This window comes from Cheilinus undulatus, linkage group 14, assembly GCF_018320785.1.
Source record: "Cheilinus undulatus linkage group 14, ASM1832078v1, whole genome shotgun sequence".
NCBI classification, from domain to species: Eukaryota; Metazoa; Chordata; class Actinopteri; order Labriformes; family Labridae; genus Cheilinus; species Cheilinus undulatus.
This window is the reverse complement of record NC_054878.1, coordinates 47,649,097-47,674,556: the sequence shown is the minus strand read 5'-3', so window position 1 is coordinate 47,674,556 and position 25,460 is coordinate 47,649,097. Positions and strand designations below refer to the sequence as shown.

At 40.8% G+C, this 25,460-nt stretch overlaps 1 protein-coding gene across 1 annotated transcript in view; it reads right to left on the bottom strand.

Annotated features, from left to right (window-relative positions):
- myo6a (myosin VIa) overlaps nt 1-25,460 on the bottom strand; it is a 232,260-nt gene that overhangs the window by 184,129 nt on the left and 22,671 nt on the right. The window contains exons 2-4 of the mRNA XM_041805103.1: nt 9,130-9,264; nt 3,233-3,302; nt 581-654 (exon numbers count right to left, since the gene is read on the bottom strand). Of these exons, the coding sequence (XP_041661037.1) occupies nt 581-654; nt 3,233-3,302; nt 9,130-9,246 (261 nt within the window). The 5' untranslated portion in view covers nt 9,247-9,264. The remainder of the gene's footprint in view (nt 1-580; nt 655-3,232; nt 3,303-9,129; nt 9,265-25,460) is intronic.

The following is a 25,460-nucleotide window of genomic DNA, read 5'->3' as shown; positions in this document are numbered from 1 at the left end:
AATTGCTAAAATGGGTTAATCATGGCAAGAAAATGTTGGAAAAGGTGTTGAAGTTAAATTTTAAAAGTGGCAGAAACGGATTAGAAAAGGCAAAAAGGGGGCATAAAGAGTGGTAAAAGGCTGTTTAAATGTGGCTTTAATTGGCAAAAATGGGTGGAAGTTTGGTGAAATGGGATGAAAAATTGATATAAATTGGCAACAAAGGGTTAACCAAGAAAGAAAAAATAGGCAGATATGGGCAGAAATTGGTTAAACTACCAAAACTGGGCAAATCAAATGATGAAATGTGGTTAAAATAGGGGCATCTGGACCCCCCTCTCAGTGTCTTGTGACCCCACAGGGGGTCCCAATCCCAAGGCTGAGAACCACTGCTCTAAAGGAACAAGTATGTATTTTGTCTGTCTTAATGGGATCTTGTTTTTCTCTAGTCTTTTGTGTCATACTGAATAATTACTGTACTCTGCTCTGTGTGTGTGTGTGTGTGTGTCTTTGTCTGTGACCCCTTAAAATAAACAACCTCTTAAAGGAGTCTATCCTGGGATAAATAAATTAACATTTCTTTTTGAATGCCATCTCTTACATAAATTTTGTCTTTGCTGTATCTCACTCTGACGTTGTTGAGCAGCGTCGCTTCATTCAAGTACATCAAAGAACCTGAAAAAGACAGAAGTCACTCAAACAGGAAAGACAAGCTGCATAAACAACAATTCAATTATAATTATTTAGCATGCAAACAATCGTCAACAGAATAAAGAGGCGTGTCATAAAAAATCTCAAGTAATTGTTCCACCAACATCTAAAAAAATCTGTAAAATAAGTGACTGCATAAATACTCACCCCCTTTAAAGTGATTGACATAATTCAACAGAAGTCCAGATAAATCAGTACTCCTGGCTACCATTACACCATGAAGACAAAAGAACACTCCAAGAATCTCAGAAAAAAGGTGATTGAAAAGTCTAAGTCAAGGGGTGGAGACAAAAAATTTTACCAAGTCTCTGAACATCCCCCAGAGTTCAGTTAAATCCATCATGAAGAAATGAAGGAATATGTCACATGTGTAAATCTGCCTAGATCAGACCGTCCTCACACACTGAGTGGGCGTGCAAGAAGGAGACTAGTGAGAGAGGACACCAAGACACCTATGACTACTCTGAAGGAGCTCCAAGCTTCAGCAGCTGAGATGGAGAGACTCTGCAGACAACAACTGTTGGCCGGGTTCTTCACCAGTCAGAGCTTTATGGGAGAGTGGCAAAGAGAAAGACACTGTTGAAGAAAACTCAGATTCAATCTGGACTAGAGTTCACCAGAAGGACTGTGGGAGACTCCATGGTCAAGAGGAAGAAAGTTCTGGGGCTTTTTGACCATCAGACAAGACGCCAAACACTGACATCACCACAAACACACCATCCCCACTGTGGGGATGTTTCTCAGCAGCATCATGCTGTGGGGATGTTTCTCAGCAGCGTCATGCTGTGGGGATGTTTCTCAGCAGCGTCATGCTGTGGGGATGCTTCTCAGCAGCGTCATGCTGTGGGGATGTTTCTCAGCAGCGTCATGCTGTGGGGATGTTTCTCAGCAGCATCATGCTGTAGGGGATGTTTCTCAGCAGCATCATGCTGTGGGGATGCTTCTCAGCAGCATCATGCTGTGGGGATGCTTCTCAGCAGCATCATGCCTGGAAGGCTTGAGTCCAGATGTTTGAGCCTGACTGATTCCTATCCACACAGACTCAGAGCTGTGACTGCAGCCAAAAGGTGACTCTACTGACTAGAAGGGGGAAAAATTTATGCAGTCACTCATTTTACATTACAGATTTTAATTTAATTGACATTACTTTGAAGATGGCTGATTTATTAAAAAAATAAAAGGGTAAAACATGTGAGGGGGTTAATACTTTTTATAGGCACTGTACTGATATGTAAAAGTTATATAATTCTCTAGAAGTAAAACTAAGAAAAGTCCAAATTTAACCTTTGTGCCCTCCTCAAATTTACTACCCTCTGGACACCTTCGAGGCAAAAATGTACATGTACCGAAAAATTGCCATTAAATCAGCATACATCAGTATTTTTTCTACTTTTTTTTTTTTTATAAATCTCTTTAACAACTTCAGACCTGCTCAAATCTATCAAACATTACATAATTTTCAAGATTTTAACTCTTTAAATGCCAGTTTGATTGTTTGAAATATTCTATTTTTTACAAAAAAAAACCAGAAAAAGTGAATTATTTTCTATGAAATTAATAGTAGAACGATGGGGCTTTGGGGGTGATGAGAGTCTTGGATGGGTCAAAGATTAGCAACAAAATTGATTTGACTGCATTAATATTTTTTACGTAATGTCAGAAATACCCTCTGGACATCTTCGAGTCAAAAATGCCCCCATTGACTTCCATTAAAACCAGGTTTTTTAATGTCACTGTAGTTGCAGTATAAAATCATGCATTCTCTAATGTCAGCATTTCAATGTGAAGAAGTCTAGTGAAATTTGACATTTTTACCATATTCCACCAGATTCAACCATTTACTCATTGTAGGACCATGCACCAAATTCTTGTATTTTTGCCTGTTATATTATGGAGAGTTTTGTGGGAGTTTAAAAGGGTTACAATTCTGAGAATTATTGAATGTTTGGTAGTTTTGAGCAGGTCTAAAGTTGTTGAAGAGATTTATGAAAAAAAAGTAGAAAAAAATATTGATGTATGCTGATTTAATGGCAGTTTTTCTGCACTTGTACATTTTTGGCCTTGAAGGTGTCCAGAGGGTACAAAATTCATTGAGAGAGTCTGAATGACGTTTAAGAGTAAAACATGTTGGATTTCAAAAATTAAACTAGAAAGAAAAGTTCCGGTAAAAATTTATGCCGCAAGCTGTAAAACTGACAAAATGATGACAATTTTTTTTAAAAAGTTGAGAAAAATGGCCAAAAATGCCCGAGGAGGGCACAAGGGTTAATAGAAAATTTTTTTGTTTCAAAAACGAGGCTGAAAGAGTTCAGAACATTCAACCTTTTACTCACTGATGAAATTGTTTTGTTTTTCTTGCATATATTCTTAAAACAGCAGTTTTAATAAATAATTGCAATGTGTAATAATAATGCAATATACAAACAGGACCTTGCATACAGACGCCTCATTTTCCAACAGTCAAACCATAAAGATTGGGTTGTAGCAGTGATGAGTGTTAACTAGAGGAGGCTGTGTGGGTAAGATGTAAGAAGACACTCACAGTTATCCTCCACATGTTTGTTAGGGTCATCCTCTGCAGGAAACACCTGGTTTACAGCAGCCAAAAATGTCTGGAAATAAAAGAGAGGTGTTTGGATGAGTCAAAGACAAAGATTAGGAATGATAAAGGCAAACATTTACTGTACCAACACTTTCAGCAGAAATCAGGATTAAGACTGAATAAAAAGAGAGAAGAGGAATAGTGGAAAAGAAAGGTCAGAGGAGGATTTATGGAGGATATTTAATCAGAAATCTGAGGGATTAGAAGTATGAATGAGAAGAGTGACAGATCGGAAGAAAATTCTATATATGTATATTTTTATCTTCAATATTATTTTTCTTGAGTGATGAATTCTTCCCTAGTATGAAAATCCCTTCTCGCCCTGATCCCAGATGATTTCAGTCTTTTTTTAAAGACGTCAGCCAAAACAAAAAGCTCGTCCCACAGAGATGAAGTAGCAGCTGCTCCGGTAGCTGATGAATTATTTGGAGAAATGGGAGCAGAGTCAGAAAAGTCGGGACAGTTCAGAGAGAAGTCAACACCTCAACAGCACCGAGCCAAAACTCTGAATTATTAACCCACAGTCAGAAACATGTTTCACACCAACAGCAGAGACAGAGCTTTACAGACAGAGGAATTCTGTTTATGTAGATAACAGTCTCTCTCTTCATGGCCACTAGACTCAAACAACCAAACGTGTGTCTGACCTGCAGAACTGAGGAGGAAATTCTGTTCTCAGAGAGGGGAAGTTCATGTTTGAGTCCGGTGGATTTAAAAAGATCCCTCTCATAATAAGCCCCTTATTGTTTAACCAAATGTCCCATCATTGGGGTGCTGTTGGTATGATTGTTAAGTTGCACCCCGCGCTCAGAGGCTTTAGTCCTTCACGTTAGCAGCTCAGGTTGGAGTCAAACACGTAGCTTCTTTCCTGTTTGTCATTTCCCAGTCCCTAACCCTAACCCTCCTGCAGGCACCTCCTTTAAAAACCACTTGGTAACACCTGAAACGTAGGTCGTAGGCACTTAATTGTTTTTTTATCTGAAAGCTCTCCATTGTGCCTTTCTGATTATGTTCTCCATGCATTCGTAGCTCTTACCGAACATTTTCTAGCGAGCTCAGAACTTGGCTGACTTTCTGGGTCTCTGAGAACACCGCTGTCGTAAATAACAAGAAGTGACAAGTTTATGAAAACGTTGAAATCTTTGGAACCGTAAGTCATAGACGATTGCTCTTATTTCCCCTGAAAGCTGACCTTCTTGTCATTCGTTTGCTACCCTCCATGTCTCTGTACCCCTAAAGGACGCCGTTATAGTGAGCCCGGAGCTTCAGTGGCTGTTCAGGGTCTTTAAAGATTGAATCCACATTGTTAGATCCCATAAAAAGCATCATTTTATCTATTTTTTATGCATTTTCAATCACTTTATTTGGCTTTCTGCCCAGAGCATCACCATATTGTTTATCGCATTGCATTGTGGGAGGGGCAGTCGACCAGTTGCGTCTCTACTGCTTTGAGGAATGGCACAAATGAATCTCACTGCAAAAAGCGTTGGAATTTTTCTTTGTTTATATTTGGATATTTTTGAAAACCGTTAAGGACAGAATGTTTATTTTTTCACTGTTTTGTCCCCAAGAGATGGAGATCAAGTCTGTGCAAAGAAAAGGCTTAGTCACTAATGTTTCTGTGTTATAAATAAAAATCTTGAGTTTCAAATTCTGATTTGTTTTTTCTGTTGTCTTTAGAGTCCTATAACGTTTTTAAAAATCAAGTGACATTACTGTAGTACACTGATCATCAACTGGCGGCCCAGGGGCCACATCAGGCCCCCCAAAGCTTCCCGTCTGGCCCCTGAAAGATCATTAAATTCAGAGTAAAGAAAGATGTTTTGGTTTAAAGAGTATCTTTTGGCTTTAAATGGCTGCAAATGTTAAATCCATCCCACAAACAATTAATGTAGAAAAAGTTTTAGAATGACTTCACATTTGTTCTGTTTTTAGGTTGGCAGAGGTGTTGCAAAAATGACCAGATAAAGTGGTGAAAAGAGAATAGAGAGTAGCAAAAATGGGTGATAAGTGGCACAAAGGACAAAAATTGGCAGAAGAGTTGTGAAAAGAGGTTTAAATGTGGCAAAAAATGGTAAAAGGGTAAAGAAAAAAGGGGGCAAAAGGTATCAAAAATTGGTTACAAATGACAAAAAATACAGCAAAAAAGTTATGAAAAGGGGTTAAAAATTGGAAAAATTGATAACAGTGGCACAGAGGGAATCAAACATGCAGGAAAAGTGATTTAAATGGGTTAAGGTATAGAAAAAAATGGATTAAAGGGGCACAAATGATCAAAAATGGGTTAAAAAATGACAAAAATTGAAGAAATGTGGCAAAAATGGATAAAAAGTGGCACAAAGGGGATAAAACGTGGGAAAAGTGGTTCAAAAGGGGTTTAAAATCTTGAAAAATTGGGTTAAAGAGGCAAAAACAGGCTAAAAGTGTCAAAATAAGTTAATATTGGTGCTAAATGACAATTGTGGAGGGCCCGTTCTCTTGAATTTTCAGGGGTCCGGCCAATCCTGTTGTCAGGCCTGTCTCCATGTGGTCTGCTGCATTACAGATAATAGGGATAGATTTCACTGGTAATAACTAAACATGTTCTGTGTTTTGAAAAAAAAATTACAAATACTACTACAACAATATTTCAATCAGACCAAAATGTTTATTTAATTTTTGGGTATTTGACAGCCCGGCCCCCAGAGTTTCTGTCAAAACTAAATCTGGCCCTTGTGCAGATGTACTGGATGACCCCCACAGAGCACCACAGGGTTGATGCTTTATAAGCTTTTTGAGACAAAAAGTCCAGGTGACGAGTATAATTCCATCAAGCATCTATTTTTGGTTCCTCGTCATTTCGTATTAGTTATGGGGTCGTGTAAGCCCATTTGGGCTGGGCATCCTTTCTTATCAATGACACTATAATCACCTGACAGTCACACACTGGCTACAGAGAAAACGGACCATCAATATCAGCTCATCCCTTTCCAACACCCACTGACAAACAAGTGAGGTGTCTGCAGGAGCTGGGGATCAAACCAACAACCTCCTGGTTGCTCTACCCACTGAACAACAGTCGCCCCTGCACAGGGTGTACAGCTGGACGGCACCACACATGAGGTATGAAAGATCTCGTTCTGATTGGCTCTTTTTAGTCTGTCTCCCTTCTACACTGTTGTAACTGAAGTCAGGCATGTTGAACTAATCAGAGGCTTCATGAGGACACATGTGACTTCCGTGTTCTGCAGAGGGAGGCGTGCCAGCTCCTGAAGGCTCTGACAAGCTCCGTCTGCAGAGCCGGGCCCTCTTTTGTTTTAATCTGCCCGTTTAAAGAGACGCTGCAGGCCTCCGGCTCCACCAGCGCCAAGGTGACGTACAGTCGGCTCATTCTTTCCAGTGGTGGCATGTTCCACATTCTCTGCCCAAACTGGACGGATTCCACAACACAGCTACGCGTGAAGAGAACGGAGAGACAGGAGAGGGAGAGAGGGAGGTGATGAAGGCCAATATTTGGAGAGAAAAATCTAAACACTGTTCACCCTCTAATTCTTGCAGGACTGACAAACTTTAGTGAGATGTAAAAAGTTTAACCCCCCTATAAAGGCTCTAACAGCTCTACAGCTTTCATCAGCTGAGGAAATGCATGAGTGTGACAGACTGTACTGAACCACAACTTGTGGTTTGTGAGAGGCACCCCAAGCTTGTTGGCATAGTCGTGAAAAAAGCCACATCCTCTCCATGCATTTTGATGTTCCCACCTCTCTAAAAACTGTTCAAACTGGCCGATGTCTCCATCTTAAAGGTGATTTAGATCAACATCCTGTGGTTCTCACAGAGCGTGCAGGATAAAGAGTCGTCTTTTGTGACTGACAGTATGACCCAGTATCGCTCTCTCCGTCTCTCTCCTGACGTCCATCACAGGACGCCTGCCAGAGACTGAGCACATCGTCACGCACTGGCACAAACCGGCCGCGGACAGACAGACGGGGCATTGTTCGGACTGTCGGAGGCCTCGGCTGCAGCCCGGAAACTCTCCGAGGGCAGATCTGAAGAGGACACATCCAAGTGTGACAGAATCATGTTTGTAGTGTACAAGAAAAGCTGATGTCTTTGAATTTTACTCCAAGAAAACACTGCAAAACAGGCTCAATACTATAGCTATGCAAAAGGTTTGCAAAAATAATCTGAGATATTTTTCCCCAATATTGCGATTTAATATGCAATTCTTATTGGGTTCCTTGACTTGTGCATTTTTCAACAAATTCAAGCAATAAATTATTCTATATCATAACCTACAACCAGCCAGGAACACTCAAACATTTAACCATTTTATTGCAAAATGGATAAACATTTTAACTTGGCGGAGAAGGCTCTGCTCTAAAGATGCTCCCTGGGTTAGTCAGCAGCAGCTTTGACTTTCCAGGGAGTGCATGGTGAGAAACCCCCATATGAATAGATACCTAAACCAGTGGTTCTCAACCTTGGGGTCAGGACCCTCTTTGGGATCATGAGACACTGAAATGGGGTCTCCAGATGCCCTAAAAAACTTTTAAATTACACCGTTGCCACTTTACAACAATTTTTTCATTTTTTTTAACCCCTTTTCAAGTGGGGGAAAATGAGTGAAAAATAACTAAAATTTACAAAAACAGCAAAAAGGTAGGGGGGAAATGTGTGATAAGTGACTGAAATTGGCAAAAACAGCAAAAACATGGGGGGATAATGAGTGAAAAGTGACTAAAATTGGCAAAAAGCAGCAAAAAGTGGGGGATAATATGTGAAAATAACTAAAATTGAAAAAAACAGCAAAAAGGTGGGGGATAATGAGTGAAAAGTGACTAAAATAGACAAAAAGGTGGGGTCACTAACTGCACTTTAATAATGTGCAACAGTCTAATGCTCTGACTCTGATTCATATGCATTGTGCACTGAAACATCACTCGTTTGCACCTTTTTAATCTGCAGAAAGTGACTTGATTGCTCCAGCTTCCTCCCAGGATTTGAACTGTTAGACTGGAAACTGACCAGTGTGTTTTAGGACTACAGCCTCTGTATGTGAGCGTCTGCTCCAACCACTGAGCTAAACCAGCACCTGCATAGACCTGAGTAACAGTTCAGTTCTGAAAAATCCACCATAAAGAGGCCTTTCTACAAGAAAACCCCCAGAAAACCTTCTTTAACCCAGCAGAAATCTGGAGCAAAACCAGACTCCAGTAGGCATGTTGTAATAAAAAGAAGAGTAAAACAGAACATGAAATATTGTTTCTAACTTTAAATGCCTGAGGAAAATAATGGCGAGGCCTCGGTTTAACCACGGCGTCTGTAATGAGATCCATGTTCCCTTAAACTGACAGTTGTTTGTTTTATGGGCCGACAGCACACAGAAAAGCAGGGGAGCCTCTTTCAAAGGAAGCCCTCGGTCACTGAAGCATTCTGGGAAAAGATTACCCACCGAGACGGACACCAAGCTTTGGGGGTTACCATGGCGACGGGCTCTAAGTGACAGTAAAAGCTTTACCGAGGGCGAGACGGCACCTGAACCAGCAGAGAAGTGAATTATCACGGAGATGACTCGATAAAGTCTGCTTGTCTGACCGTGAAGAGCCACTCCACTCAACATCCACTCGTTAATTTTCTGCTTAAACACATTAGACCTGCAGGCCATTAACCTCTCCGTCTGGGGCTGAACCACTGAGCAGAGGATGTTTATTGGCTCCCAAGCGAGGCATCGGCTTAGATGTTTAATCATTAACACGGCGAGCGAATCAAACAAGGCTGGATGGGAAATTAGAAGGAGATCCAGGAAAGAGAAGCAAGGCGTCCCAGCTATTCTGAGACTCTCTGGGCTCTCTCACCTTTCCCTTCTGTTTGAGAGGTTCGATGGTGAGGCTGTCGGCGCCGATGTCCACGATCGTTCCCAGCTGGAACCCGTCCGCTGGGTGGGGCGCCCACACCGGCTTCCCATCCTCCATCGCACTGCTCGGAAGGCTCTGGAAAACATGACATAGAAACAGTCAGAGGTGTGTTTCCGACATCAGCAGGTTCTTTATTTCACATAAAAGTTCAGCTGCACAGCACATTTAATTTCCCTCCAACAAGCAGCTAAAAGTCTCATATATTCATTTAAACCAGGGGTGTCCAAACTATGGCCCGGGGGCCAAATGTGGCCAGCAGTCCATTTTTGATTGGTCACAGCAAATTATAGTAATAATAATAATATCTTGAATTTATGTAGCGCCTTTCAAGAAACCAAGGTTGCTTTACAGGAACACATAGACATGGACAAACTGTGTGAGGGTAGGATGAGTGTGAGGGCTGGTTTAGTGAAGACTGTAGGCTGTGGTGAACAGGTGGTGCTTGAGACGTTTTTAGAAAATGTCCAGAGATGGATGTCTGCAGGAGTGTTCCAGAGGGTGGGAGCTGCAGCACTGAAGGCTCTGTCTCCATAGGTTCAGAGTTTGGTTTTGGGCATGGAAAGTAGGCCGGTGTCTGAAGATGGAAGGTTGCGGGATGGTGTGTATGGATGGAGGAGATCAGAAAGGTACTGGGGAGCCAGAGCATGGAGAGATTTGTATGTGAAATGTGAAATTCTAAGCATTAATTGAAACATGGCCCACATTTGAACTTGGGCTGAACGTTTTGCAAAATAAATCTACTTGCGATTTTTTTTCCCCCCAATATTGTGATTTAATACGTGATTCTTATTAGGTTCCTCATCTTTCTTTTTAACAAATTCAAGCATAAATTCTTTAATATCATACCCTACTATCAGTCAGGACAACTCATCATACAATAAACTATATTTATTATATTAATAAATATATATTTATTTATATTATATATATTATATATTTATTACACTAAATGGACCTACAGTTTTACTTGTTCTTGACAAAAGAACTGTGTCCAAAATATCCATTATTATGACAGTGTATTAGGGGCACTCTAGAAAAGAAGAAATGCTAATTTTAAGAAAAAAAAATCCATTTTTAAAAAGATGATTTATAAGAAAAAAAAGAATTTTTAAGGCTTTAAAATCTGGAAATGTGCCTAAACCCTGGATTAGAATTTCTTGACATTATAAAGACCAAAAGTCAAATTATGACCACCATTTTCAATATGGTTTCTTGGCAATTGTTGACTTTACACTAGGGCTGAATGATCTGGGAAAATAATCTAATTGTGATTTTTTTCCCCCAGCATTGTGATTGCGGTTTGAAATGCACTTATTTCTAAAGTTCCTCATGTTATGTACTTTTTAACAAACACAATCTATAAATTATTCTATATTATAACCAACACAATATTAAATAAGGATAAACAATTTTAATCTAATTTTATATCTAATTGTAATGATTTTGACTCGTATTGCAAATTGGACATGAATTCTTGTATTGAAGGGAGTGATCAATTTGATATCATTCTCATATTCAGTAAGAAAATCCTACAAAGTAGGTTTTTTTTGTAGACTATTCTTTAAAAAATGGCACTTCAATGATTGCATGACATGTAATGCATAACATTTCTGCTGCAAAAATGTTTTACACTGGTATTTATTTTAAAAGCCTTCTCAATATTAATAGCAATATTTAAGAAACCCCCTGTTACCATAGACTCATGCTACCTTAGATAGATAGTTGGAGACCCCACAATAAATCTGGCGCTGTAACAAGGCAATCTAATGTGGACTTTCAAAATAAAAGCCTTCTCAAATATGCCATATTCATTGTGAAACTGCCCAACTTTAAAATAAAATAATAATTAAGAAACCCCCTGTTACTACAGACTCATTCCACCTTAAAATTTCAGGTAAAAAAAATATTGCACCTTCTGCAATTTGCTGCAGTCCATATTGCAATTTAATCTCACTAGCAATGAATTGCCCAGCCATACTTTACACTGATATAAATTTATGATTTAAAAAACTTTAAATATTTGAGTTTCTTATGTCAAAATTTAAGACTTTTAAAACTCTGAAATGTTGTAAATGTAAGACTTTATGATCTCAAAAATATGGATTTTTTTTCCCACCTGAATTTTGACTTTTTTGACCAGAACAACAAATTCTCCCTATATTTTATTTTATTTTATTTTTAATATAAACATCTAATTTTTGACACCATCAGAGGAGAGAGCCCCCCCCCTCCAGGGGTCCCACTGGTCTACATCGGTCTGGTTGCTCTGTGGCGCTCAGAGCTGAATCATTGAAGCTGGACTACAGCAGCCATCCTCAAACGGTTAAACTTATTGACTCACAGGAGAGAGCGTCGGCGCTCTCTGGAGCTTTGTGGCAGCCAACAAACCAATTACAGCGTTATGGAGTCAGACTCTCAGCTGATTGTGTTACCGTGGCGATGCTGTAACAGAATAAGGGTTTCCCCTCTGGGACGACCACAAATACTCTCAGGCTCTGCCGACGGGGAGACAGAAATAAAAACAGCCGGGAGGATGGAGGATCAGGTCACTGATGGCTGCTTTTAACAGTCCACTTCAACAGGATTTTAGAAGAGAACTCCAGGAGAACAATACTGGGCTCAAAGATGGAGGGAAGCTCCTCTATCTACAGTCGTTTTTTTAGCCATTTTTCCAAAATCCAAAACATTTCTATCTTTTTAACGCACTTGAAGAATCTGAGCTTTGGTCATTTAATATTTACTATTTCATGTAAATATGTTGATTCAGAATCTAGAATTTTGGGTCAAACATCCACCATAGATGTTACTAATGTCTGTCCCTGGTCTTTATAAAGCGTGTCTTCCTGGGAGAAAGTCCATCAGACTTGAAGCGAAGCGTTCTGAATATGCACTCCTGCTGCATGTGTTTGGATTGCAGCCATCTGCATCCGTCCTCAGGTTTCTGATCATGCATAGATGTGGCGAGTAAGCCGTCTGAAGGCACGGTCAGGCAGAAAGGTGGATTGACACAACCCCAGTCCAGCTCTGGATGTCCTTGTGCATCACCAGGGGTATGAGAAAACGATCCACACCTTGTGGGTGGGCGTGGGAAGTAAGCACAGCCTAGGGTAGAGTTTGGGCAGGTGGGTGAGTTGCCACGAGCCCCTGGGCGTGCTGTAGACACGGCAAGGGCCCAAAAACTGCCAGTGACCCCTGGGCGTATCACCAGGATGCCTTTGAGCTTGACCTTGGCTGACACACGTGTCAACCTTGACTCCGGCCTTCCTGCCCCCCTCTACAGCTCTCGGTTGTGGCCCATCAGGCCCTGCAGTGAATCCCTAGCACCCTACATGCCTAAAACTTATGCACATGACTGTACTGGTGTGGGACTTCCAGGCCACCGTAGATACTCCAGTGCCGCTGCACTAAAGAAGCATCCATACATGCAGCTCAGCTGCAATGGTAACAGTCTTTTAAGCGAAGCATTTTAAAAGTAAGTGATGCTGTTTGAGTGTCTTAATAAAAGTCCTGCTGATGAATAATGACAAAAAAGCAGAGATGAAATGAGACGGGGTGGCATGACCCCCCTCTGCCCCTCGTACCAGCCAGGTTTAGTATTATTAGTTTAATTCAAACATTACTGTGTATTGCTCTATTCTAAATGCTTTAAATACCTATTATTCTACTCTATTCCTCCTAGACCAGTGGTCCTCATCTGGTGGGTATGAAGCGTTTTGGTTTCTCTTTCTGTTGTTTGCAGCAAGGAAACAAAAAAAGCACTTGACTGACTTATTTTAAAGGGGACATTTGACCCCTTTAAGACAATTGTAATGGTCTCAGAGGTCCCCAAAATATGCCTGTGAAGTTTGTTTCTGAAGAAACACACCAGTATTGAATGTTTGCATGTCTAAAAACCCCTCTGTTTCAGCCCTGATCAGAACGAGCTGTTTCTGTGTCTGTGGCTTTGAATGTCACTGAGCTGTCTGACTCCGCCCCTGACTCCGCCCCTCTCAGCAAATGGATGTGGTTCTCCTGATCCCTACCTCAGCTGGCAGCTGAGAGGAGATCGGAACTTTCTTCCAAGCGGGGAGGGCCAACCAAACTTAGGGGCGGAGCTAACTCCCTACATGACATGGGTTCTGGCAACTTTCATTTTCAATTATCTGAAAATCTTTGAGGAATTTTCCCTGTAAACTATGCTGATAGGAATTTTTATGTAATTTAGCCTCAATATTTGAGTTTCTATGGACATTTTGTAATATTCTCTGATATTTTTCTCGTAAATCTTAAAAAATCTACAAGGAACTCTTTGGAATTTCCGACAGTAGTTTTCAGGACTTTCACAGAACCCCTTCAGCAGTCTTCTCCAGGAGGTTTCCAGGAATATTTCAGGAATTTTCCCTGTAAACGTCAGGCAATGTTAGGGAACCTTCCTGGAAACATTTTTGGAATTTTACCTGGAATGTGTCCCTGAAACTTTTGGGATTCTTCTACACTTTTTCAGGAACTTAGGTGTATTTTTCAGTCTGTACTTGTGGAGGTGTAAACAACAATATTTTTGAATATTTATAAATATTTCTGAACTTGTTGAAAAAAATGATTAGAATTTCTGACACAAGAAACACAAAAGAGGTAAACACTGTTTGACCTGGAGAGTAAAAATGGTGTCAGAATTTGTGCTGATGGGTGGATTCTAAGACCTAGGAATCCTTCATAAACCAAATCCAGTCCTAAAAGTTGACCACAGACCTCGCTGATCTGACTAAATTCACTAACTGATCCCTGAGTAGTGTAGTTCTCTCCGTCTCCACCCCCAGAGCTGAGGCTAACATCCAGCAGCTCTCAGGCTTCCTGCTGAACTGTAAACTTCAGAAGAGCTCTGAGTGATCGTCTATGAGAGCTTCAATTACCCCACAGTTATCTGAGCAGCACACTAAGAAGCTATTACATTCAATTATGGACATTTAAGCATAGCTGTCTGAGTATAGTCCAGGCTTTTATTAGCCTGGACTGATAACCTGTGAATGGAGGAGAGGTCTGATTCCCCCGTGATTCAGGTGTTCATCGCTCCTAAAGGGACAAAGAAGAAAATTCAGAACAAAAGAGAGGGTTGTGTTTGTGACAGCAGAGACACTGATCCACAACTAGGAGACACGGGTTCAAGTCTGGTTTTAAAGAACGCTTCTAAAGATGATTCATCAAAACCCTTTTAAACCATGGGAGAACTTTTCCTGCTGCACTATGAACACACTGTGATAACCTTTAACCCTGAAAACACCCTCCTGCTGACCTAGTGGAGCCGTCTGTGGACCCCCAGTATACCCAGAGAATGGCCCCTGATAAACCCAGAGAGTGGCCCCTGATAAACCCAGAGAATGGCCCCTGATAAACCCAGAGAATGGCCCCTGATAAACCCAGAGAATGGCCCCTGATAAACCCAGAGAACTGGCCCCTGATAAACCCAGAGAATGGCCCCTGATAAACCCAGAGAATGGCCCCTGATAAACCCAGAGAATGGCCCCTGATAAACCCAGAGAATGGCCCCTGATAAACCCAGAGAATGGCCCCTGATAAACCCAGAGAATGGACAACCTGAACACATGGTTGGAAATGATCACCCACTCAGGATAAGAACAATAGGAAGGAAAGCTCTCCTCTGGTCCTGGAGAAGCCGCAGCAAAAGGTCTGACCTCTGCACGGCTGCATTCTGACTCAGAGCCGTGGATGGCCTGCAGGAGCACGCCGAGACCCAAGGCTGATGGAGTTTCATTGCCAGGGCTGTAAAATCAAGCTGCACATCTCTGTGGTCTAAACCAGGCCATTAAAGAGTCTGCAGCTAAAATCAATCTAATAAATGCTGTTGTTTTTAGAAAAATAATCTTATTTTTCTAAGGCAGGGGTTCTCCAAGTTTTGATAGCTGAGGGCAATTTAGGAACCCAACATTGGACTGAGGGCCGCCCAAGAAAAAAAAAATTGGAAAAAGCCGGGAAAAAAATCCCATTTGTAATCATTTTAATAACCAGGTTGCATCTCTACAGTTTGCATTCATTGGTCTGCATCCAGTAATGTGCAATAAACACATTCTAATTAATAAATGAGGCTAAACCTGGCAAAACTTGAAATAACCTTGAGAAACATTGTAATGCACACAGAATCCCAGGGGTTTTCTCCCCTCTACGGTCAAATTTGGGATATAACAGTCCTGTGTACAGTCCATTTCAGAATATATGTAAAAACTTATTTAGAACAAACAGTCTCGGTGTGCCCTGCTTCCTGTCTTAACAATTGCAGGCCGCCAGAAATGTTTCTGCGGGCCGCCACTGGCTCGCCGGCCACACTTTGAGAACCTATGTTCTAAGGCATCTGGAGACTCCTTCTCAGTGTCTCATGGGTCCCAACCCCAACGCTGAGAACCCCTGATTTAAACGACATTTAAAGAAACCCTTACCTAAGCACCGAGAGCGCTGCTCCTTCCTGAGGAGTCAGCTCGGCTGTGACTTTCAGGCTACAGCGTCCGCCTATCTACTAATATTTTATGAGCTACGGCTCTGCAGCTCTGACCTCGGTGGAACATTTGTGAGAGCTGCACCGACAGATGGATCAGGAAGTAAGAAAAAAAAACCTTCAACCACAAAGAGAGGAGGACAGTACGTCTGCCGAGCTTCTGGCTCACTATTAAGCATCAGACGGTCATGATAACGTTTCTGCTCCAAGCACACAGGTCAAACAAAAAGTACCTCCAACCATCTCAGTGAGAGCAGCTAGCTTTCTCTGTACCGCTGTATTGCCGTCCTCTATCTCTGTTTAAAGCAGCCAATTATACAAAACAGTCCCACAGGAAGCTTCACTATCAGACATGTCTGAGTGCTGCTGCAGGCCACAGGGGCTGAACGTGCTGGACTAATGCGCTCCAGCCTCTGATCGATATATTGATTTCACATCATAAACTACATCTATTAAAGTCCGCTCATTTCTGCAGAACAGCCAGGATGAAAGTCAGAGTAAAGAGCTGATGATTCAGAAAACTGAATCCACCCACACCATAGTCAGATCTCTGCAAGGCTGGTCATACACCAGACAACTTTCAAGTCCTAACAGAGAGTAAAACCATGGAGGACCACTGTGAAGGACTGGCTTCACAGCAGCACAGTCTGAACCCACACACCGGACCAGTCAGCCAAACCACAGGACAACTACATCTACGTCTGTCAGCATTTTTAACAACAGAGATCTGTTTCAGACACTCAGTCTTGTCTTCAGAGATACAGAGAGAAGACACTGTTTCCTGATTGATTTACAGCAGATAGTATTCAGAAACTAACGACACCTCTGCACAAGCATGCAGGAAAGTTCAGGATTTAGTTCGACTGATGAGGAAGATGCCTCTCCTGTGTTACCTCCTGTCTCTTATCATCTCACAGAGATGCATGCATTCACATTAGTGTCTGTTACAGATAGATGTCAGAGGATAGTGACAGCAATGTCTACTGGTCCATAAAAGTTTCCCCTTACATCTCGGCCTGCAGACTTTTGCAGAAATCTGATAATCAATTTTAGCCGCTACAGATATCAATAATGATATTTTAATGTTGTTCAGAACCAAAACCTCAGACTTTAACCCTCTGAGTGCTCAGCTACTTTTAACCCTTTAGTCTCTCCTGGACTTTTTGTCCTAAAAACATCAACCCTGTGGTCCAGGATCAAGCTCTAAACCTCCTTTTATCAGGACAAACTGGCAAAGTGTAGTTATGTCACTGGGATTTTAAAAAATATAAAGACAAACCAAAAAACTAGACAGAAATAAAAACGAGTTTTTTCAAATTGCCGATAGCCGATCAATTAAAAATGCTGAGTATCGGCTTCGATCCGATAAATGTGATCGGGATAGGGACATCCCTGGTAACAATTTTTTCTCCCACCCCTATTAAAAAGTGGCCAAAAAAAAAGAAAAATGGCAAAAATGGATAAAAGAGTGGCACAAATGGGTTAAAACATGCAGGAAAAGTGGTTAAAATGGGTCAGAGATGGCAAAATTTGCATGACAGATAACAGGGATAGATCTCACTGGTAATGACTCAAAACGTCCAGCTTTTTAAAGAAAATAATAATACCACTACAATAATATGTTAACCGGACCTAACTATTTATCTAATTTTTGTGCATTTGAAAGTCCGGCCCTCAGAGTTCCTGTCGACACTAAATCTGGCCCTCGTGCAAAGGTACTTGATGAGCCCTGGTCTACGGGGTGTTGCCCACATGGATGTGAATTTCTACCAATAAGGGCTGGGGTCTTCTGTGATGGGTCTGCAGGAGCTGTGAGACTAACCATATCTATCCAGCTTAAATCCTTTATTAGTTTGAATGCCACTAAAAACAAATGCAGCCTGAGTAGACTAGAAAAGAAGGAGAGCGCTGAGTAGTAAATGTTTGAGTCTGAACAGTCCCTGCGTTCAGAAAACCAACATAAAAGTCTCTGGGGCAGAGACTGGTGCAGGCTGAGGTAGGAGTTAGAACAGATAAACCTGATTCAAACCTTAAAGAACGTCCTCATAAAGAATAACGGTGTGGGTTTTATGGAGTCTGACTGCAGAAAGAAGAGTTGTAAACCTGCCGATATATGAACAAGGACCCTCCTCCATCAGCCCACGGGAAGTGAAGTCTCCTCGGCCTCGAACCCATCTGAGAAACTCCAATAAAACCAAAAGATGAAAGCATCACGCAGGTTTTAATGAGGGTGATAACGGTGCTGCATTCATGCAGCCTGGGAAATTACATTATTCATCATACATATCAGGTGTGCAGTGAAGCAGCCATTCTCTAACAGGATGATTCATGACGAGTTTATCAGAGAACATAAAAAGCCTCATCCTGTATGATTAGTTGAACTTTAATCAGCACATCTCTGATAAACGCTGCTAAAAATAGACCGTATGCTTTCTGCCAACTTCAGCTCCTCCTCCTTCTTATGAATTATTGAACTCTTCCTGCTGCTTCTTCACCACGCTCGACCTCACCACCACAGACAAGCTACAATTACATAAAAAAGAACAGTGTCAAAGAAAAACAGATATCTGCCAAATAAGACAAGACCTGACGTCAAAAGTTAGTGACAAAGTCCAGGAAACAAAACCTTAGAGCAGTGGTTTTCAATGTGGGGGTCGAGACCCCTTTGGGGGTCGCGAGACAATTGAAGGGAGTCACCAGATGCTTGAAAAAAATGATTATCTTTCAGATGATTTTTTCCAACCCAATATTTTTACTATTATTTAACACTTTTTATTAATTGCTACACAATTTGGACCCATTTTCGCAACCTTACGCCGATTTTGACCAATTCTTACCCATTTTCATTACTTTTCCCCACAATTTTTGGCAACTTTAACTTATTTCTGCCACTTTTTAATCCCTTCTAGCACCTTTTGCCACTGTAAACCCTTTTTTTGTCAATTTCAAACCCTTTCCATGCCTTTTTTCTGCCTGTTTGTGACACTTCTAAACCAATTCTTGCCACTTTCCACCCATTGTTGCTTCTGTTGACCCATTGTTGCCACTATTAACCCTTTTTTACACTCATTTTAACCACATTTCACCATTTGTCATGCTCATTTTGCCAGTTTAACCAATTTCTGCAAAAGTCTGTAATTTTTCTCTGCCTCAGTTAACCGATTGTTGCCAGTTTGACCCTCTTTCTCCCACTTTTAAATCCAATTTACAAAATTTTCAACACATTTTTGGCACTACTGAAATTTTATGGTCTCTCACACACTACTGAAACGCTCTCACACACACTACTGAAACGCTGTCACACACACCACTGAAACGCTCTCACACACACCACTGAAACGCTCTCACACACACCACTGAAACGCTCTCACACACACCACTGAAACGCTCTCACACACACTACTGAAACGCTCTCACACACACCACTGAAACGCTCTCACACACACCACTGAAACGCTCTCACACACACTACTGAAACGCTCTCACACACACCACTGAAACGCTGTCACACACACCACTGAAACGCTCTCACACACACCACTGAAACGCTCTCACACACACCACTGAAACGCTGTCACACACACCACTGAAACGCTCTCACACACACTACTGAAACGCTCTCACACACACCACTGAAACGCTCTCACACACACTACTGAAACGCTCTCACACACACCACTGAAACGCTCTCACACACACTACTGAAACGCTCTCACACACACTACTGAAACGCTCTCACACACACTACTGAAACGCTTTACTGCCTCATTTTTCATGATTTTGAAGCTTAATTTATAAACTTAGAGATGTTTTATCTGATTGAAATTTGACCTGGTGGTTCATAACACAGTCACCTCTCATATAACAAACTTTTACTCTTGAAATGTTGTGCTTAGAAGACTTTAGGTTACAGTGACTTTGACCTGTGACTTAAATATCCTCTTCATAAGGGCGCGGGCGGAGGGGTACGTAGAGACGACGTACGACCCCGGCTGTTGCCATCATGGGGGCAGAATAATGAGCTGTGTTGGAGTTTAGTTAGGACAGTGTGTAAGCAGACAAAATCTAACAAAGGTGCTGTTCTGAATTTCATGGATGTGAAGTGACACATTATTCACTCGCATGCAGATATTCAAATAAGCGGGACAGTTCTGCCTGAGGGAAGGAAACAGCCTTTTATCTCTTCTTGCTTTATTACCTTTCCAACATATTCAGCAGCGCGCTGACACTACTGCTAAATTTATCTGCTTTAGTCTCACCCAATAATTTCTGGTTTCCCTCAGAAACTCTGAAAGCTCCCGCTGTAGAGTCGGCTGATCCCTCCGCTCTGAAGAGGCTAATTCATAAACCGCAAAGTAGGAAAGAAGTGAGCTAATGGCAGACTGCAGCGCTCATGATCACTTTAATGTGCTCTTAGACTAAAACTGTAGGATCTATTTGCAGCCGCTGGCCTAAATATTAAAATGCACGTCTCCTTAACATGCACAGAGCTGGTTATTCTCATTAACATGGTCAGTGAGGTGAAAAATTAAAGATGCAAACAGATCTGCAGATAATTCCCACTGAACAGAGTCACATGGAGTCACTGGTGCACAGACAGAAGAATTAAAGCATGAGTGAATTAGTTTGAAGATTTAGCATCAGCATTAGTGACTGAACACATTAATATGAGGCAGAATATGCTAATAAACTCATTTAATATGTATAGTGTCTCTTAGTAGCACCATCATGAGCATTCAGAACAAAAAAGCAGAGTTGTTTACTGCTTTCACCTCAGCAGACCTCTGGTTCACACTTCAGAGATGCAACTACAGTTTAGATCTGCTCTCTGCTAATATCATACACCATGCAAACAAAGAAAGGGAAGGCTTTGTGTACGATTTCTGAAGCTGGACACCAGAAAACAAACAAATCTGAGAAGAATTTTTATTGTATTTCTTTTAAATTGTCTCTTTCCATTTCAACCGCTATAGAAAAAAATACAAATAAAAGCTCAATAAGCTTTTTAAAGATGAGAGCCTAAAATACAGGCTATCCAGACCTGATCATTTCCAGACCTGCTGGATCCAGAAATTCTTTAAATAGAACCTGTCTGACAACGTGAAGTAGACTAGGAGATCTCCAACACATCATGGAGCCATCTAAAGAAACTCAAGGACAGATGAGAAACAAAGTCACTGACATCTATCAGTCTGAAAGGGTTACAAAGACATTTCTGAGGCTTTGGAACTCAGTGAGAGCCATTACCCACAAATGGCCAAAACTGTAACAGTGGTGAACCTTCCCAGGAGTGGCTGGCCTACCAACATGACTCCAAGAGAACATGGACGACTCATCCAGAATCCCAGAAGAATCCAGAACAACATCTAAAAACCTGCAGGCCTCACTGACTCAGTTAAGGTCAGAGGTCATGACTCAACAATCAGAAAGAGGCTGGGCATCATGGGAGAGTTCCAAGGCCAAAACCACTGCTGACAGAAAAGAACAAAAAGGCTTGTCTCACGTTTGACTAAAAACATCCTGATGATCCCCAAGACTTCTAGGAAAATATTCTGTGGGCTGAGGAGACAGAAGAGGAACTTTCTGGAACCCCAACCGACACTCCAAGACAGTTCCACCATCTTTTCCTAAAGTTACAAACTACGGCTGACTGTTTGGCAAAAATGGAGGGAAGGGAAATGGAACATAACATCATCTACCTTTGATGTCATCCTTTGAAGCCTTTTATGTTTTATAAAGGATGACATCCTCTTCAAAGAATGACAACATCTTCAAAGGATGACAACATTTTCAAAGGATGACATCATCTTCAAAGGATGACATCATTTTCAAAGGATGACATCATCTTCAAAGGATGACAACATTTTCAAAGGATGACATCATCTTCAAAGGATGACATCATTTTCAAAAGATGACATCAGCTTCAAAGGATGAAATCATCCTCAAAGGATGACATCATCTTCAAAGGATGACAACATTTTCAAAGGATGACATCATCTTCAAAGGCTGACAAAATCTTCAAAGGATGACAAAATCTTCAAAGGATGACATCATCTTTAAAGAATAACATTTTCAAAGGATGACACCGTTAAATTAAATTCCATCTTTGCCTTTTGCAGTAATCATTCTAGTCCAACCAGTAGGATTCATTAGTTCAATAGTACATCCTTCAAAAGCATCTTTATGACAACATGAGGGAGAAAAGCTGTTAAACTAACACAGCACTTCATCAGAAGAACATCAGACCAACAGTCAGACACAGTGATGGTAGTGTGATGGTCTGGACCAGGACCTGGAGCCATGAATTCTGCTCTCTAGCAGAATATCCTGAAGGTGAATGTCCCGCCATCAGTTCATAACCTCAAGCTCAAGCACACTTGGGTTATGGAGCAGGACCATGATCCCAAACACACCAGCAAGTCCACCTCTGTATGGACTCAAAACTAAATGAAGGTTCTAGTCAAAGTCTGGACTTAGATCTGACTGAGATGCTGTGGCATGACCTTAAACAGGTGGTGCAAGCTGGAAAACCCTCCAGTGTGGTTGAATTAAAACAATTCTGTGAAGAAGAGTGGGACAACATTCCAAGCTTGATAATCTGAAACATTCAAGTGTATCCACGGTTAAAAATATGTATTGTGCCAACACTAAAACTGCTGTTTTCAGTACACAGAACCAGCTTTCCTGCTCTGTAACAAACATACTAAACTACTGAATTTGATCCTGACATTATGTAACCCAGACTAACCAGACCAGGATCTACATAAACCACTCTGGTTTCATCAGGCCACTTTCACAAAGACAAGGCTTTAATTCCTCTCTCTTTCTTTGTCTCAAAGAAAAAAGGACTCCTGACCTTTGGATCTCTTTGACTTCCACAACAAAGAGGTCCAGTATTTGGTTTCAGGTCTGTCAGAGTCTGCAGGGTTTACATATTCAAACATAGTGGTGCTAAATAGCTGCTGGATGTTTGCTCTGCTATAAAGCCTGAAACAAATACTGAGCAACAACACAAAATGATGAGACTAGATGGCAAACAAAGCAGCTATGACATGCTTAAATAGACCAGGCAAAGATTTTTGGTAGCAGAAACAGCGGTATAGTCCTTTATTATTTCTAATTAAAGGTTGAATCCCCATTGTCTGACAGATTTATGCAGTACTATCTTTCTAAAGTCATAATAAATATTCTAGAGATGACAAAAAAAGAGTTAAATCAACTTTTCTTCACAAAGTCATGCATGATTTTGCATAGTTACTGCTGCAGCACCGAGAGGAAAATAAAAGCCTGATAGAAGGGGCTTTTATTTTGACAGTCAGGGTAAATAAATCACCACCATGTAAAGACGTGCAGTTAAAACTCCAGCGTGCAGCCTCATGGACACTCTGAGGCTGGGGGTGCGTGATGAACTTCAGATGGCGTGAATGTTTGGGAGGTGAACAATGTTTGATTCTTCCTCTCTTGCAATCATCTGATCTACAACTTTGGTTATCAAACTTCTGCAGGATTACTATGGGATGGACTCAAACTAGAAAAATAGTTTATTAGTTTTGTGGAAATGTGTCTGTTGTGGAAATGCAATGTAAGCAAACAATAAGAGTGCTCTGTGCTCATTAACTTTTTCTTGATTTTTATGTAAAATTGGTGAATTATTGTCCGGACATATCATTCTGCCCCTCCCCTATAACAACGAAATAAACAAGCAGGAAATAAGCCCACCCAGCTGACATGGATCGCAATACTGTATAGAGAGGTATAGGGTTTTGACTGAATACGACTTCAACCTCACTATGTCAGACTTTCTCGAGGGAAACACCACAGATTTTTGTCAAAGGCTGTTCCAACTTAACTGATGCAGTGTGAACACTTAGGTCATGCACGACCATCAGACCGTATTGTGTGAGCACATAAATTGTGCACGATGTTCATGCATCGTAGACAATTCAGTCACACAGTATAAGCTGACTTTCCACCTAAACTGTTTGGCCTTTGAGCTGTTGATGTTCAGGGAAATCTAATAAACTGTTAGGAAATGCAAAAATTATAATCCAGAAAATGTCACTTCCAGTTGGCAAGAGGAGGCGCTGTGACAAAATGAAAAATATTGAATTTGAATGTGTTTAGGCTGAAAGTACGATCATGTCTGTGAAGTTTCATGACGACTGACGTCAGATTTGTGGAGTTATAATGAACTCTATCTTTTGGCACAGTGCTAAGATTTTCCATCCAACTTTGGCGCCTTATAACTGCCCCACCCTACGGCAAAAAATCCTGCAGAGCACAACTTAGCATCTCAAACTTGCTTATAAAAAGGAAACAACATTCCTGAGTCATTCAGATAAAATCCCTCAGAGGAGATCCTTCACAGGTGACACCAGCAAAATCAGCCAAAACCTCACCTTTAACTGCTACGATCTCTCTTCCTGTACATTTTAGAGGATGGTCTCAAGAGACTTTTTTGTTTGTCTAGGCACACAGCATATGTGTGCAGATTTTCATGCATGTAGCTCAAACCAGTAGAAACCATCAGGATATGTAAATTCTTCCTATAGCGCAGAGGTCATCAAGAACATTCACACAAGGGCCAGATTTAGTCCCCACAGAAACTCTGGGGGCCGGACTTTCAAATACACAAAAATGAAATCAATATTTTGGGTTTGACTGAAATACTATCGTAGTAATGTTTGTATTTTCTTTCAAAATGCAGGACGTTTTTAGGAATTACCAGTGAGATCTATCAGTGAGATCTATCCCTATTGTCTATGCAGCAGGCCACAAGAGCCTGACAACAGGATTGGCTGGACCTCTGAAAATCCCAGAGAATGGGCCCTCCACAGTTGTGATTTAGAACTAGTATTAACTCATTTTGACACATTTAACCCCTTTTTGCCTCTTTAACCCTATTTTTGCAAGATTTTAACCCCTTTATAAAACCAATTTTCTTGCATGTTTTATCCCATTTGTTCCAGTTTTATACATTTTTGCCAGTTTTCTTCTATTTTTGCCACTTTTTAATCCCTTTTCGTTATGTTTTTTAACAATTTTTGCAACTTTAAAAGCTATTTTTGCCACTTTCAACACATTTTTACTACTTTTTGCCTCTATAACACATTTTTTTTGCCATTCTTTAACCCATTTAAACCACTCTTCCTGCATGTTTTAACCCCTTTGTGCCACCTTATCCTTTTTTTCCACCTTATCCTTTTTTTCCAATCTTCTTCTATTTTTGCCACTATTAACCGTTTTGATTATATAATTTCAACATTTTTTGCAACTTTAAAACCACTTATTGACACTATTAACACATTTTGATAGTTTTTGCCTCTTTCACCCAATTTTTACCTTTCTTTTACCCATTTAAACCAATTTTCCTGCATGTTTTATCCCATTTCGCCACTCTTCTTCTATTTTTTGCCAATTTTTAACCCATTTTCATTACTTTTTTTGTCTATTTTTTGTCATTTGTAACCAGTTGTTTATATTCTTTGCCCCTTTTTTCTCTTTTACCAACTCTTGCCACATTTTAACCTCTTTTCACCACTTTGTCTGCCAATTTTTGTCCCTTTTTGCCACTTTAAAACCCATTTCGCCACTTATCAGCTATTTTTGCTACTCTCTAATCTCTTTTCACCACTTTATCTGGTCATTTTTGCACCACTTCTGCCAATCTTAACTCTTTTTTTAAATATCTACTAAATATGACAGTAAATTTCTGTAAAAACAGATCAAATGGTTAGTCATTCTGAAACTATTTAATGTTAATTGGGATGGATTTAACAGCTGCAGA